The sequence below is a fragment of the Hevea brasiliensis genome, chromosome 5, assembly GCF_030052815.1.
Source record: "Hevea brasiliensis isolate MT/VB/25A 57/8 chromosome 5, ASM3005281v1, whole genome shotgun sequence".
Taxonomy (NCBI): domain Eukaryota; kingdom Viridiplantae; phylum Streptophyta; class Magnoliopsida; order Malpighiales; family Euphorbiaceae; genus Hevea; species Hevea brasiliensis.
In genome coordinates, this window is record NC_079497.1 from 72,422,039 (window position 1) to 72,439,119 (window position 17,081).

General features: G+C 33.8%; 1 protein-coding gene across 2 annotated transcripts; it reads right to left on the minus strand.

Moving 5' to 3' along the window:
• Positions 1–8,897: 8,897 nt before the first annotated feature.
• LOC110637766 (WEB family protein At3g02930, chloroplastic) lies at positions 8,898–13,577 on the minus strand. 2 transcript variants are annotated; one of them, XM_021788090.2, is made up of 4 exons: positions 13,188–13,577; positions 12,332–12,509; positions 9,644–11,998; positions 8,898–9,309 (listed from the first exon to the last, which is right to left on the minus strand). In XM_021788090.2, exons 1-3 carry the CDS (start codon positions 13,226–13,228, stop codon positions 9,683–9,685), a joined length of 2,535 nt encoding a protein of 844 aa, XP_021643782.2. In that variant the 5' UTR covers positions 13,229–13,577; the 3' UTR covers positions 8,898–9,309; positions 9,644–9,682. The 2 variants fall into 2 exon arrangements, with proteins under 2 accessions (XP_021643782.2, XP_021643781.2); XM_021788089.2 differs by having other exon boundaries at positions 9,640–11,998.
• Between the last annotated feature and the right edge of the window lie 3,504 nt (positions 13,578–17,081).

Sequence of the window (17,081 nt, forward strand, 5' to 3'; positions counted from 1 at the left end):
TTTTGGGAGTTCTGATCTGCAGAAGTGTTTAAAGTATTCAAAGCTTGTCACCTCCTCAGCAATGCATGTAGATAGGGCCCATATAGATCATATTTTGTATTTTGTTTAAAATGCTAGATATTGTATTATAATGTAGATTATGAACAGGTAATTAATAGGAATGCGATGTAAATTAATTAATTAGCTTTTTCATATGTAATTAATTTATATATTATGTAAATTATGAAATTTTGTAATTATTTTGTAAATTATGTAAATTAAGGAAATTTGAAAATTTTGCTTATATAATTTGAGAATGTTTACATATGAATTGAGTATGAATGGAAATGTATGGAAATGATTATGAAATTGAAATGTATGGATGAGATTTGAATTATGAGAAAATTATGAGAATGATTGATGGGATAATTATGACTAGCATGGATAAGATTTTATTTTGGAAATATTATTGAATTTCAAACAGGTGAATATTGAAATACGCCAAACGATAATAAAATAGGGGAAACTCCGCTGGTTTCTCCGTCGAAAAATAATTGATATTAAATTAAATGAATTCAAAATTATTTAAAAAAAAAAGTAAGATAAGTTATGGTGCTCCGGCACCGATTGTAGCACGCCTTGCTCGGCTATACTGTAGTCGGGTGAGGGGTGCTACATTTATTGGTATCAGAGCACGGTTTAGGCGTTCCTAGGCATAAATAGATAGAATGAGATAGTGTGCATAATGTGCATTGCATTCATATGAGTTGAGGTGACACTAATACAGATCTATTTTCTTGGTTATTTTAGGTTAAGGTATGGACTCAGAATCGCAGAGGGCAGTAGAAGAAGAAGTAGTCGGCCGTATTCTGACTGGGAGCGATATTGGAAATCGGGGAGATCCTGCTCCACCAGTGCAAGAGGTGCCTGTACAACCCCAACAGGCCTTGTTTGAGCAGATAACTGAATTCTTCGGACAGATGACTGGGTTTATTCCACCACCGCTTCAGCGTAAATCACCTCTAGGAAAAATTAGGAAATATGGAGCTGTAGATTTCAATGGTAGAAAGGAAGATGATTCTTCAGCGGCTGAGTATTGGTTAGGAAGGACTGAAAGAGTCCTGCAACAGCTCCATTGCACACCGGAACAGAGTTTGGAGTGTGCATTTTCGTTGTTACAAGAAGCTGCATATCAATGGTGGGATGTCGTAACCAAGGTAGTGCCACCAACTGACGTAACTTGGGAATTCTTTTTGATAGAGTTCAGAAAGAAATATATTAGCTGTGTTCATGAACAGGAACAAAAGAGGAGTGGTGATCATCAAAAGAGGAAATTTGGACAATCTAGTAATAAGAGGCCAAGAGAACAGTTAAGTCAGACATCTGATCAAAGTAGGAGATCTAGACCCAGGCCTATACACAGAAGAGATCAACTAGAAACACTAGTAGTAAGTGCGCCAAGACTAGCAAGAAAATGTGGCCATTGTAACAAGTGGCATAAAGGTGAATGTAAGAGATTGACTGGAACCTGTTATAGATGTGGGGCCATAGACCATCGTCTGAAAGATTGTCCTAAGAGAAATTTACCACGGACCCAGACAGAGGTCATGGAAGGACCAAGTGCAACAGTAACACCACTTCCAAATGTCACCCAAGTCGGAGAGGAGCAAGAAACCCCAGATGTGAATTTGAGGTAAAGTATTTCCTTTATGATATACCTAAGTGTATAATGATAGATTCGAAAAGACTAAATAGTACCATATATATAAAAGAAGTAGACAGAGGGATCAATAGAAAGGTAAAGGAATTATCTCAGATACCTACACCTGGTAAATTTCGAGGACGAAATTTAAATTAGAGGGGAAGAATTGTAACATCCTCACTTTAGCTAGTCCGTACAGTCTACTGTTCCGGTGACCAGTGTTGGTCCGGACAGCTAGAACGTTCGGAAAAATATTTAAACTAAAGTCAGGAACCATAATTAACTCAAATATTAATAAGAAAAATTTAGGAAAAATTTTTGAAATAAAATACAACCAAGTTAAATGAGCCGGTGCCCATGCGATGGGTAACCAGAGGGAAGTTGCGGTTCTCGCAACGAGGAGCCCTAGACCCGGGGAAAAATTCATAAAATAATTTTTGGGACTCCAGAGAAGGGTCATTGAGGTTCCTATGGCATTAGAATGCCAAGAAAATATTTAGAAAAATTTTTCAATCGGTACAGACAATTTTGACCCGTTAAGCCAAACGGAGGGCATTTTGGTCATTTCGCCTTCAGAGACGATTTTTGGCCGACTTGTCCAGCTAAGTAAATAATTATTATGACACAAAATGTGAATAAACATTACTAAAAATTAAATTGAAAATGAGTATAGATGAAAAGAAAAGAAAATGAAAGAAAATACCTAATAATGACATCATATGATGTCATTAAAAACCTATCCACCAATCACAATTTGTTAAACTCATTAAAAGAGATAAAAGTGACCAAAAATTTGAAAAAACAATCTGCATCTTCAACCTTTGGGCAGCCTAAAAAACGTTGAGAGAGAGAGAGAGAGAAGAGGTTCCACCATTAAAGCTCCCTTAAGCTTCATTTCCCACTTCAAACCACCTCAAAACCTTGTCCTCCCTTCACTAAAAATTTCCCTTACCACTAGAGCAAGACTTGGGCAGTAATTAGAAGAAGAGAAAGTGGAAGAAAATGAGGTGTGAACAAGTTTAGAAAATCACCAAAGAGGTTAGTGCCATAACCTTTGCTTTTACATCTTTCTAATCATGAATTTGAGCTAAGTTAAGTTAAAAATTTGACAAAAATTGAATTAATGAAGCATGGTTATATTCCATGAAGTTTTGGCAGCCTTGACATGAGTTAGGGTTAGGAGAAATCTTTAGTTTAAAGTGACATATTGCTGCCCCTCTTATAAATTATATGATTAGTATAGCAAATTAGGAGTGGGATGCATGAATTGGAGGCTTGGTCAATTAGGGTTAGGGTTTTGGAGAGAAACTTGGACCTTGTTTAGGTAATTGTGAATGAACATTTTAATGGTCAATTAGTGACCATTTGAGGCAAGTTAATCATAATTTGAAGTGAGCTAATGCATGGCAAAGTGAAATGTACAGGCTGCCTAGAGACAGCAGCAATGAGGCTGTGATTCCAGCCCACTTAGACAGCCATAACTTTGGCTGTGTAGGTTCAATTGGTGTTTGGCCAATTGGACATGAAACTAGACTTATAATGGCACATTTTTTCTGAAGAAACCATGCCCAAAATACCAAAGCAAGAGGACCAAAAGTTGGCCCCAATCCGGATACCCTGCAAACTGATTCTGCAGAATGACCAAATGAACAGTAACTGTTCATTTGGCCATAACTCACTGTAGATATGGTCAATTGACCTGAACTTTTTACAACAACAAGTTAAGACATAGAAAAACAACTTTCATGAAGAAATCTACACCAAATTATGACCATAACCTATCGAACAAGGCAGTGGCAGTCAATGTTCATGGTACTGTAGATTTGGTAAATTCTGCAGAATTGAAATCCGGCCAGCTGTGGTTTTTGGACCATATCTGGAGCTACAAAACTCCAAATGGAGTGATTCAAAAAATGAAATTCAACTAGACAAAATAAGGAACAACTTTCATGTTTACCATTTCCTCAAATTCCCACTGCAATAGGACCCAATGGAACAGTAAATTTGGGTCACAAAAACTAAAAATTCTGCCCTCTTGGTTTTAGATTTGGAAATGGATTTTGTGGTTAATTCCAACAAGTTTTAAATGTAAAATGTAGTACATTGGGAGTGCTAAAACCAATGTACCTATTTTCTATCCAAAAGTCAACATTTTTGTTGACTAATGAGGTGAATAGTGACACCAAAACTTGAAATTCAAAATTTGAAATTAGAAATGCATCTAGGGGACTTTAAATTGCAATTGGCAATTAATACTAGCAAATGTAAAACTCAAAATGTGGGATCTTGGTGTAATTAGAATTAATATATCCACTAAGTATGAAAAAGTTAACATTTTGGTTGACTAGGAAGGTGAATAGTAATCAAAATGATTAGTAAATTAAGATGAAAACCTAGAACCAATTCTAAGCTTAAATGCTTAGAATTGTATGACAAATGTAGACTATGCATCCTAGTCAAAATTGTTAAAAAGAAATTAAGGCCATAAATTAGAAATCCATGAAATATTCATGGATTAATTGAAACATGAAAAATAAGTCACCTAATTGATGTGAATAGATAGTTAGGGCTTATATGCCCATCACAAATGAAATTCATAAAATATTAATAACTCAACTTGAAATATAAAATTTGTAATTACATAAGTAGATTCTTGAATGTATAAATGAGAAAAGGGAAAATGTTCTGAATACAATGGTACGTGAACCATTGTTTAGAATTGTGATCAATATGAATAACATAATGAATGAATAAATGAACCATATTAATGTATGAATGAGACATTAGTTCTCATTATTGTAGAGAGGAGAAGTATTTTGAGTACAATGGTATAAAAGGATAATTGATGTGAATTGTGATCATATAAATGATCAAATGAATGTATGAATTGTAATTGAAATTTATCATGAAATAATGAAGTCATAAAACACAATATATTAATATTTAATGATATTATGTGCCCTTGTATTGCCTAGACATGTGTGTCAGATTGGATAGTTTGGCATGCCAATAGGGTATTGTTTTAGCAGTACTGCGAAAGGCTTTATGCCCGTATTCATGGCTTTATGCCCACATTCATGGCTTTATGCCTGTATTCATGGCTTTTATGCCCGATTATGTGTTATCATGGCTTTTTAGCCATACTGACTGCATACGTGGTTGACGTTCTGCGTCCCATGGTATGACGGCTTGAGGCACCGCGGTGTCCAGTGCCAACGACCCGTTATCCAGTTTAGCTAGCCTGTCATAGGTTACTTGGGCAGTGAAATGTATTGAAATAAGTTAAGAATATTAGTAAAAAAAAAAATATTAGAAATTAAATAAATGAGTAAGATGACCTAAAATAAATTAGAATAGTTATTTATTAGAAAGAATCGAAATGAACTAGACCGGTATCAAAATTTACTTATTACGAAACAATCTGAGACAACCTAGAAAGTATTGAGAAAATGCTAAAAGATTAGTAAAGAAAATTATAACATACATAAATATTGCAAATGTGACTTACATGATAATATAAGCATAAATTTATCATTTTTATATCATTTTTCTTTGTACATTATTACTATACATTGGCGAAATAAACACTTCCAAAGAAGACTAAATTACGATAAAACATATTAAATTTTAGAATCGCATGTGAAGTATAAATAAATCTTAATTATTTAAATTATGTTTTATTTCTATCTTTATTTGTATATTATTTCCTTGTTATATTATTGCACCACTAAGCAAAGAATGCTTAGCGCGATGGAATTGTTTCCTTCGCAGTAATCAAGCTAGAACCCAATGGATGTTTGATCGAATTTTGGGAGTTCTGATCTGCAGAAGTGTTTGAAGTATTCAAAGCTTGTCACCTCCTCAGCAATGCATGTAGATAGGGCCCATATAGATCATATTTTGTATTTTGTTTAAAATGCTAGATATTGTATTATAATGTAGATTATGAACAGGTAATTAATAAGAATGCGATGTAAATTAATTAATTAGCTTTTTCATATGTAATTAATTTATATATTATGTAAATTATGAAATTTTGTAATTATTTTGTAAATTATGTAAATTAAGGAAATTTGAAAATTTTGCTTATGTAATTTGAGAATGTTTACATATGAATTGAGTATGAATGGAAATGTATGGAAATGATTATGAAATTGAAATGTATGGATGAGATTTGAATTATGAGAAAATTATGAGAATGATTGATGAGATAATTATGATTAGCATGGATAAGATTTTATTTTGGAAATATTATTGAATTTCAAACAGGTGAATATTGAAATACGCCAAACGATAATAAAATAGGAGAAACTCCACTGGTTTCTCCGTCGAAAAATAATTGATATTAAATTAAATGAATTCAAAATTATTTAAAAAAAAAAGTAAGATAAGTTAGGGTGCTCCGGCACCGATTGTAGCACGCCTTGCTCGGCTATACTGTAGTCGGGTGAGGGGTGCTACAGGGGTGTTACACAAAAACTTTTTTCTAGCTAATTCTATCTATCCTGGCCAGGAATTTAAAACATCAAGAACAATTAAATGAACATAGGATTTTATCCCTATTTAGTTAGGGTAACGGATCCCATATTAACTAGCACTTATCTCCATATATAACTAGTAAGAGCCAACACATACCTATATAGCCATACATAGTATGAGTATGAAAGCAGTATCAAACTCAAACCACCCATATATAAGATAACCGTGTTATCTCAAGTCAAGGGATTATATGCACTAGCATGATCTTTCTGATATTGCATTGACAAAAGTAAACTCCACGTGCACGTCATAAGCATCACTGGTTCAACCTACTCATCATATGATTGCCTTCCATGTTTGTTATATGGCATGAGACTCACCATTTCATTTCATTAGTATCCCATACTAATCCATGGTTACAAACATAAATGACAATCTTTTAGGACAAGTCATGTCCCTAATCAAGTATCCTAGATTGCGAACCATATTTATAATACTTGTGTAAGCATGTACGGTTACTCATGTTCTTAACATCTTAAGAATAGAACATCAAATCAAATATTAAAGGACTTTTTCTATTACACATAAATAATTTATATAAATAAAAAAAATAATTGCCTTTTATTGATAAATAATTATTTACAAGATACAAATAAATGTAATGCTTTAGAGCACACTCCTAATACTAACAAGATATTAAAGGACATTTTCAATTAAATTTAAACCATTCAAATTTAAAAGAAAATAATATTTGCCATTAATGAGAAATAAATGCTTAAAATTTCATTAATAAATAAATAAATAAATATATATATATATATATATATATATATATATATATATATATATATATGTAGCATTAAGCATATGATATTTAATATCTATTGTAAATTCTATATGCTAATGAAACAGAAAAAAATAAATTAAAATAAAATTTTAAATATTTTTAAAATTTATAAATTGTGAATATTTTATATTTTAAAAAAATATTATTTTTTATCTATACGATGTGTCAATCAATCATGAATACAAGTATCAATTATTGGTTAACTATTTTTGAGTCTTTAGCTTTCATATATATATATATATATATATGAAACCACTATTATATAATATAATTTACCGCAAAGGAAGAAACATGTTTTTTCATCTTCTGTATGTAAATACAATATTAAGTAAATGCACGTGAAAAATAATTAGCTTTTATATTATTAATTAGAATTTGAATTCCAAATTAGGTTACATTCTTTCAATAATTTTTTTCTTTTTTATTAAACCAAAAAGAAATTATTATTAGTATTATTATTATTATACAAAAATTAAATAATTGACAAGAAAAAATAAAGTTCGGCAATTAAAATATTTTAATCTAATGATAAAAATAAATTATCAAGAGTAATATATTCAAATTTAGTCAAAAAGCAAGGGAGTGGGAACTGTTTGATCTTTGGACATAGCAATTTTACTTTTTTTTTTTTTTAGTTTTAGGAGGTACACATAATAATCTTCTACCACATGATAAATAATTTTTTTATTATGTTTTACAGCATAATAAATAATAAAATAACAGTTAATGAGCAACGCTATCATCCAAACATGAGATAATTTTGGCTTTAAAGGTTGAGAATTGGTTTGAAGCAACAAAAGGCAGCACAGAGGTTGCACAAAATGACCATCGCCAAATGGGCCCAGTTGCTTATGCTTTTGCCAAAAGCATTTCGAAATTATGGCATCAATATCTTGAATTTGAAGTTTTCTCGGCCTTTCCTTGACAACTCTCTTTTTGACTCTTCAATGAAGTTGTATTATTATTATTATTATTATTATTATTATTATTAGTAGTAGTAGTAGTAGAAAATCAAAGGTTTACTGCTGATATTTGTAGGCCATAGTATATATATATATATATATTTGTGCCTTATTTTTTGCTCCACGAAGAAAACATATTTATTTGTCACTAATTTTGCCTACTCTTCCAGTTTGAGCTTGTTTGGTTGGGTTGTCTGACATTGAGCTGAGACTTTGCTTCAGAGGGGAAGGCATCAAGTAATCTTGGTCTTCGATGCCTCTTTCTTACTCAGCCTCTGCTTACCTTTGGAAGGCCGGCAATGTTGTACGAGTGACTTGGGCAGTTTCCGCTGTCTGTGTGCGTCAAGGGTAGAGTTGCTGTGGGCAGCATTGCTGCGAGTGATTTTGGCGAAGGCGGTTTTGAAGGGATGGAGGGCAAGTTTCTATGGGCTGGCTTCCTAGCAATTAGGCTTTGGTTTTGGGTGGCCTGTTATGCTGTAATATCTTCATGTAGCCCTTGCCCAATGGCTGGTGATGTAAGTATGGGATTTATTATAAAAAAAAAAAAAAAAAAAAAAAAAAAAAAAAAAATAGATAAACGCTGGCAATTACACTTCCAAGTCCCAATTCTCAGCATCTTCTTGGTGCAATCAAACAGATTCAGGTAATTTCGTTGAGGTTCCCGTCCAGGAAACATTGAACCTATGGCAGATGCTAGTACAGTAATTCATCACAGTAGCTGGACAAATATTTGATCTAATTTATTTAGATATTCAATTCCTGGAATGTTCATTTTGCAAACTCTGCTTTCGCTTTCAGCATGCCTGAAAATAAATTAGGCATTTCCAATACATAGAAACATGTACACACAAGAAGTTCAGGGATTATCTCAAATTTGCTGGTAATAAGGGATGCATTTCATGCTTTCTTCAAATGCAAATACCAAATATCAAGAAATAGCCTCAATTCTAAAAATTTTATCACGACGGTTTCATTTATGCAAAGATGAAACCATCTAGAATCACCTCTGCCATGCAAGTAGGCTATTATCTGAGGTGATTGCTGAAACCCAAAAGGTTTTGTTTTGCCTGCATGAGCCAAGAGTAAGGTATTTGTTGCCTGATATGCTAGCCATTTTAGCAGTGGATATACCCAAGCCCACAATCCTGATTAAAGTGTGAATCAAAGTGATCTTCACCAACACATTTTTCACCAGCATAGAAGTTTTATACAAGCAATATACAGACTACAGTTCATCAGTTTTCATTTGGACAGGTTCTCAAGTTGACTAAAGTGTCGAGGTATGAGAAGGGAGGATAAACCATGTGAATTCACCTTAGAATTTTCTGAACTTTCATATTCTGCAAGACAATCCATAAAGAGCTCTTTTCAGTGTGAATCAACAAAATACACCATCTTTTCAACAGCTAACAATATTTTTTTTGCCCATATAAAATAGATCATCGCATATTAAAATACAATTTCAAAGTCACCACTCCTTTTCATAAAATGTAGCTAAGAAGGGCAAAGGGAAAAAGAATCTCCATCACATACAATTACTCCCCAATATGGTAATCACATCAAATGAGGGGAAAACTAAAAGACAAGCCTTTTCATTTTTAACCTATTCCGAAAATCAAATGCAAAAGCAATAAAGCAAACACTCAGGTGCAAGATATTATCGAACATACCTGCCTGTTAATTGGACATAAGTCAGGCCGTAACTGGTCTCTTCTACTTCTGGTTGCTAGCACTCTTCTTCTTGAGTAGGCTTCCAAACTTGCGGAGCAAAGGCTTCTTCTTCTTCTGTTGTTGCTGCTTTGAAGGTGAGCTCCCACCGTCATCAACATTTTCTGCTGAAGATAACCCATTTATCTGATCGAAGCTCTCACCACCCTCTACCTTGGATTCCACTTCATCCTCAAAGGATTCCTGTTCCAGTTCTCTTTCGGGTGAAAACTCTTTCTTTTCAATCTTGCAGCTCTCCCACATCTTAAACTCAACTTCTACTGCATCATCTTCTTTTTCTTTGGATTCATCTTCTTTCAGTTTTCCATTCACATTCTCAATTTTGGCAGCTTCCATTGGCACAGTCTGGTTGTTAAAGCCATTACTATGTTCCTGAGAGTTTTCTTTTCCCAAATCTTCATGCTGTTGTGGTGGAAGCTCCATTTTGGGCTTCTCTGCTCTTACATGCCCATTTTCTTCAGAGAATTCAACCACCTTTGGAAGCAAATCGTAGTCCTTTTCACTGTCCGTGAGCTCTCCATTCTCCTCAGTTTTCTTCTTGGTCATAGCTTCTTCAAGCAATTTAGACAAGTCCTCCACCTTCGTCAGAGAAATGGCTTCCCTAGTTCGGAGCTCCTTATTTTCTTGGAAAAGGCTCCGCAACTCATTTTCTTTGTCTAATAGACTTTCCTTAAGTTTCATGTTCTCAACCTTTGATTCCCCAAGTGCTTCTTGCAATGAAATCACCTCAGCTTCAACTTCATTTAGGCTATCCTTCAACTGAGCCTCTTCCTCCCTTGTTGCACAAGCTTCTTCCTCAGTTTGCTTGAGCAAATTTACCAGCCTATCAATTTCTCTTTCCAAAGAAGAGTTCTCTTCTTCTGATTTCTTTACACAGTTCATCAGATTTTGTTCTTTTTGCTCCCACTCAGCCTTGGAGTTCTGAAATTCATTCTTGGATTCTTCAATATTATTTTTAAGAAGATCAATCTCATGTTTTGCATCATCTAGCATAGTTTCGTACCTCTTGTTTGCTTCCTTCAGGACCAACCTTAGATCCTCTATTTGGGTTTCATAATTTTCATGCTCCACTTGACTGGATAACAGTTTTTCTTTGGCTTCCCTTGCTTCTGCAGACACCTCATGTAAGGCTGAAGCTAAACTTTCCATAGCCTTCTTGCTCTTTTCCTCCTCATCCCTAGAATTCTCCAACTCATTTATGAGTTTGTTTTTCTCTTCTAAGAGACTTTGAACACTAGAAGCTGCAAGCTTCTCATTGTTCAAAGCCTGAGTTTTCTCCTCCTTAACCATATCCAACTCAGACTTCAAAGACTCCGCCTTTTTTGCCAATTCAGAAGTTTCGTCCTTCGCCACTCTAAGACAACACTCTGATTCCTCAAGATCCCCTTTCTGTCTTGCAATTGTCATTTCCAATAACCCCAACTTCTCTTTAAGAGTAGCCATTTCACTTTCTGCATCATGCAAGAGATCATTGCTTCCCTCAAGTTGTTTCATGATCAAACATAAAGATTCAGATGCAGATCTCTCCAAGTTGTTTGCTTCTTCAAGCTGCATCTCTAATTCTTCTACCCTATTTTTCCACTCCTCAAATAAATTCCGCGCATATGATTCAGCCATCTTAGCAGCTTCTAAATCAACATTAAGTTGTTCTATGGAAGCCTCTCTTTCAATAAACTTATCCTCAAAAGCTCTTGCTTTCTCAAGATCTTGTTTCAAACTCTCTATCTCATCCTTAAGCTTCACCACCATCTTGTTGCTTTCATTGGTCTCTGTTTCAAGCTTTGAATCAAGTAGGGCCTTCAAATGGGTCAACTCAGCTGAAAGAATCTCTACCTTATCTGCATGAATCTCAGCAATCTTGGTTGCATCATCAGCATGGTTCAGTGCCTGGTTCTTTGCATCAGTAATCATGGCCAGTTCTTGCTTCACCTTTTGAAGCTCCTGAGTGGTAGAAAGAAACGCAGCCACATCCAAAGCATGTTGGTTTCTCACAGCCTCAAGCTCTTTCTGCCATTCCTCTTCCTTCTTTTGGGCTGCTTCAATCCCAGCCTGTTCCAATTCAACAGCACGGAACTTCTCAATCTCGGAATTCTCCTCGGCCCTCTTTTGAGCCACCAAAGCTTCTTGAAGCTTCTCATTTGCCTCTTCAGCAGCCTTCTGTGCTTGTTTCAGTTCATCAATTGCTTGTGCCTTTTCTTTCTCAATCAACCCTATCTGCTCCTTTGCTTTCTTCAGATCTTCCTGAACAAGACTCAATTGAGCCTGCAATTCTGATCCCTTCACCACCCTTGTCTGTGGTTTCTGATAACCAAATACAATCAAAAAAATGCAGCAGAAAATAAAAATGACAAAAAAAAAATCATGAGTAATTCCAATATTAGCACTAATAATTTCTCCATAAAATAGTGTCTTCAAGAAATATCATGAAGAATTTTCCAAGGTTTTAATTCCATTTTCTTCAGAAGAAAACCAAATCCATTGACAACAATGAACCCAAAAGCACATCCTTTCTTTTTACCAAAGTTCTTGGGGAATTCCAAATGCTAAATTAGACAAAAACTGAACATGATAAAACGTTGCAGAAAGAAAAAAAAAATTCCCTACTAAAACATATGGCCATTGATTAGTACTTACTTCAGGTGGTGGAGTGACCTTTGTTGACCGTCGATCAATTGTAGGCTTTGAAGTAACAGATCGTGGGGAACGATCAATTGAAAGGCGTGAACTCTGCAGAGAAGCAGGTGAATCAGGCTCTGATTTAGTGCCTCCCCTGCTCAGTTTACTCACTCTAGGAGTTGCTGGTGATGCTTTGCTGGGAGTTTCAGACAAACCAGATCGGTACAAATTTTACAGTATCATTATTACATCATCAGATGAAAATTCGTTGCAGATAAAAATCCCATGTATGAGAAACACAAAGCAAGACACCCAAAGACAACCCATTTCCTAAATATTGAACTAATTTTCAAATTAACAATGGATCTATGCCCAAGATGGGGACTTTGAATCAATAATTTTCTTTTCATAACAAAATCAAATGCACCTAATACCATATGCATGCAATTCCATAAATCAAATTTCAAATTTCGAATTTCCTGAAGAAACTATACATAAAGAGATCCAATTACGAAACCAGAACATCACAAGAAAGTCACGCATGGACGATGAACGGCAAAAATGAAGTAAAACCCGCATCAAATTTTCAATCAAAAAGCAAAATTGAGAAAAGTGTGTATGCATACAGTAGTGACAATGAAAAAACAGAAGGGGAGGGGGAGACAGAAAGACCCTTCGAATTCAAATAAAGGAGTTGAGGGGGAAAAAAAAGAAACCCTTAACGAAAATCGATCCAACCCACTGATTAGAAAAGTAGGAAGAAAATTCCACAACCGCAATCAAATTTCAAATTTTACAAAACCCGTAAAAACTGCAAAAGATATTCAGATCTAGGCACAGAGAAAATAAAGCGACCATGGTCCTGTATACTTACTTGGTCTTGGAAGACATGTTTGTTCTTGACGATGATGACATAGAAGAGAAATGAAAAATGGGAAAAGAGTTGAAAATGTGCGAGTTCAGGTAAATGAGGATACGGGTTCTCTATCGAATGCTAAAATGCTGACATAGTGTAAGAGAATGTAGTTTGGCTGTTCCCTTTCCTTTCTTTTCTTTTCTTTTCTTTTTCAAATTAAGAAAAGCAGTAGAAATTGAAGAAGGAAGAAAAAGAAGAAGAAGAGAATTTACAGAAGCAGGGAACCAAATAATTTGGGATGTTGTTCCTGTCTGAAGAGTGCCCACACTCGCAAACACAACGTAGTTGCGTATACTCTCTCTCTCTTCTCTCTCCTCTCTCTTTGGCTTCTTGTCCTGCTTTCCTCTCCAAGTTATTATAACATTTGTATTTCAGGTTCATGTTGCAGAGTAAAAGTACAGAAATGCCCCTGGTGTGGACTGTAGGGTTGTTTTTTTTATTTGTTTTTCCTTTGTTGCTTTGCTCAGTGCCTGTCAAAGGCATGGCCAACTTTTGCAGAGGTTATTGCCAAGCTGACCCTGCTTTTCAGGAAAAAGCTTACATTCAATTTGGATCCAAGCAAATAGTTAAAAAAAAAAAAATTGAGGTTTTATTTGTGATATTTTTAATTAATAAAAATTATTTAAATTATTAATAATATTTTACTTATAATGTAAAAACTTTGTGATTTAATCCTTAAATTAATAAAATAATTTTTTTAAAAAATTCACTGTAAAACTATAACATTTTAATTTATTATTTTTCAATTTTTGTAACAGTTTAGAGTAATTTAATATTTATAATAATTTTGTCTCCTAAATTTGAATTGAGGTTTTATTTGTGATATTTTTAATTAATAAAAATTATTTAAATTATTAATAATATTTTACTTATAATGTAAAAACTTTGTGATATAATCCTTAAATTAATAAAATAATTTTTTAAAAAAATTCACCGTAAAACTATAACATTTTAATTTATTATTTTTCAATTTTTGTAACAGTTTAGAGTAATTTAATATTTATAATAATTTTGTCTCCTAAATTTGAATGGATTACCTCGATTATAATTAATTAACAATAAATTTTAATAGAATGAACATTTTATTAATAAAAACATATTTTAGAAATTAATTTATTTTTCATAAAAATATAAAAATTAAATTATAATTTTTATCATAACTCACGAATTAAATTGAAAAATACCATAAAGTTATTGGGAGTACATCATAATGGAGCCTAAGTTTTCTAAACTCTCGTTAACAGAGGAGGAGAGCGCTTTGCTGTTGGGATAGTTGGAAGAAGCGAAACGATCTATTTTTCTAGAGTTTTGTCTGGTAAGACGTTTCCTTACTGATAGAACTATCAATTTCTCTACCATGCGACACACTATGGCTGATCTTTAGAGCCCAAGGAGGGCGGTTTGCATCACGGAGGTTGGGTTTCAACTATTCTTATTTCAGTTCTTCCATCATGTTGATTTGAGAATGGTTACGGAGGGAGGTCCTTGGACTTTCAACAATAGTCTTCTTCTTACTCATCTGCTTCAAGGGAAAGAAATCCCAACTAAAGTTTCATTATTCTCAATAGACTTTGGGTTCAAGTTTATGATCTTCCTTTTTGGTTCTCTAAATGAATAAGTTACTCAACAAATGGGTAATTTTATAGGCACTTTCATCTCCTATGATTACAATTCTTCTATGGATTTATGGTGGAGTTTTATGAGGATTAGGGTGAGGCTTGATGTTTGTGTGCCTCTGAAACAATGGAAAAGAGTCCAAAAAAGTGGTGGAACTTTGTCTGTTGCTCGATTCAAATATGAATTGTCACACCCTACCCCTCCGTAAGACATAACATGATCCCGTAGTATACCTAATGAATTATCAAACTTCGTCTACTAATAACTCATTAAATACACTACAAGGGATTTTAAACCTTTTCTTATTTCTTTTTGCAGTGGTGAGCACTTTTGACAGGTGTTAAATTTTTTATTAACTGAAGTGAACTCAAATAACAAATATAAAGTATCAGTAATTTCTATAAAAATTTTGGTAGAGTGTCATCTGTATTTTGAATAAAATAGTTCTTCAAAAACCTGTAAAAAGCACTTCCAATATATTTGTTCAATCCCAAACTCCAGTATAGCTCAACACAAATCAATTTTCTCAACATTTGTCAAACTCAATTCAATATCAATTTTCAATATTTCCATAGATAGACTACAAAATGACTGAGTAGTTCAAAAGCTAAGATAAGAAATAAATATATTACAACTTTAGTTTACAACTGCTCAAGAACAAGTACAATATATACATACAGTTCACATACATTAAAACAAAATTTACAAAAATATGGTATACTCAATATACCCGGTAGAATCCCAAAATGTAGCACAAACAACCTACTCTGTTGCTCTATCTGTCTGTCTGTCTACCTGCGATAGCAATGAAAAAGCTATCGCTGAGCCAATGTCTTAGTGGTACACAACATTAAGAAAATGCAATTTAAAACCATAAACCATAAATCATATAAACTGTGGATACTTAAAATCATAGTTAAATTCAAAAGACAGAGAATGTCATAAAGAATTTAAACTCCATTTCACAATATATCAATAAATCATACACACAGCTTAATCATGTTTTCAAAGTCCAATTCGTCCCAAAAGCCAGTGGCTAGTGAGGAATAACATAGCTAGCTAGCAATTATATGAGTACTCATTCTATTCATCCTCAACTGACACACACCTCAACACTTCAGCCAGAGAGGGAATTCAAAGCCAATTTGTCCCACTAGACAAGCTAGCGAGGAATTCAATCAAATATACATGATAGTTGTGGTTTCAAACCATTTGCAATATTTTTCAAGCAATAAGTATCCATCAAATTCCATTCAAATAATTTTTTCACAATTTAAGCAATAACATACAAATTGTCATAATTTATTTCAATAGAAAATTCAAAAGAAATAACTGTTGTACACAAACCTCTGATGAGTAGCCTCTTGGCCTTGACTCAGTGTTTCTTTTCCCTTCCCTGAGTCTTTGTTAACTGAAACACATAATTTAAAGTGTTTCAGTACTCAGTTAAATTATCTCTAACAATAAGGTTCAATAATTAAATTTATTTAATACCATTACTTTCATTAGTCAACCTATAATGTTAACCTTTGATGCACTATAGGGGAATAAATTTTAATGTTATCAATATGTCATATTTTATAGTCCTTTAGTGTTGGTATATGTTACCAATTTCATTTTCAAGTGTATTGCATTTTATTGCAATTTATCGGATTTTTGTATGCTGTTTTGACCTAGCCGGATAACCTAGTTTTCTCGGTTTTCGGGTTTTGGTCCGAATTACAAACTTTTAGGTCTATCTCTTAGTGAACTTTTACCACAAATTTTAGGTCATTTGGAGTTTACTAGACCAAGTTATAATCATTTTACCAATGCTGAACAGATTGCACTAAAATGGCAAACTTAGGTCATTTTTAGGTCATTTCCGATTCTGGCAGTTTTTATCCCCGAAATTGTGCAAGCATTTTGACTTACTTATGGTCATTTCTAGGTTTTGTGATCTCTACAAAGGATGTAGCCCTATGTATAAGCTTTCCAACCATATAAATTTCAGGTCATTTGGACCTGTTTTGAGTAAGTTATGGCCAAAATACTGACTGCTATTCAAATGGTCAGTTTTCAAGTTTGCAATGTCACTAATCCGGATTTGGTCAATTCTCATGTCACTTTTTGGACAGAATTTAGGTAGGCTTTCTTCATGAAAGTTGGCACACTTTGTGCCTAGTTTCACCTCCAATTGGCCTCAAACCAATTGGAGTCACACAAGTCCACTTATAGCCTAAAAGACATACTGCC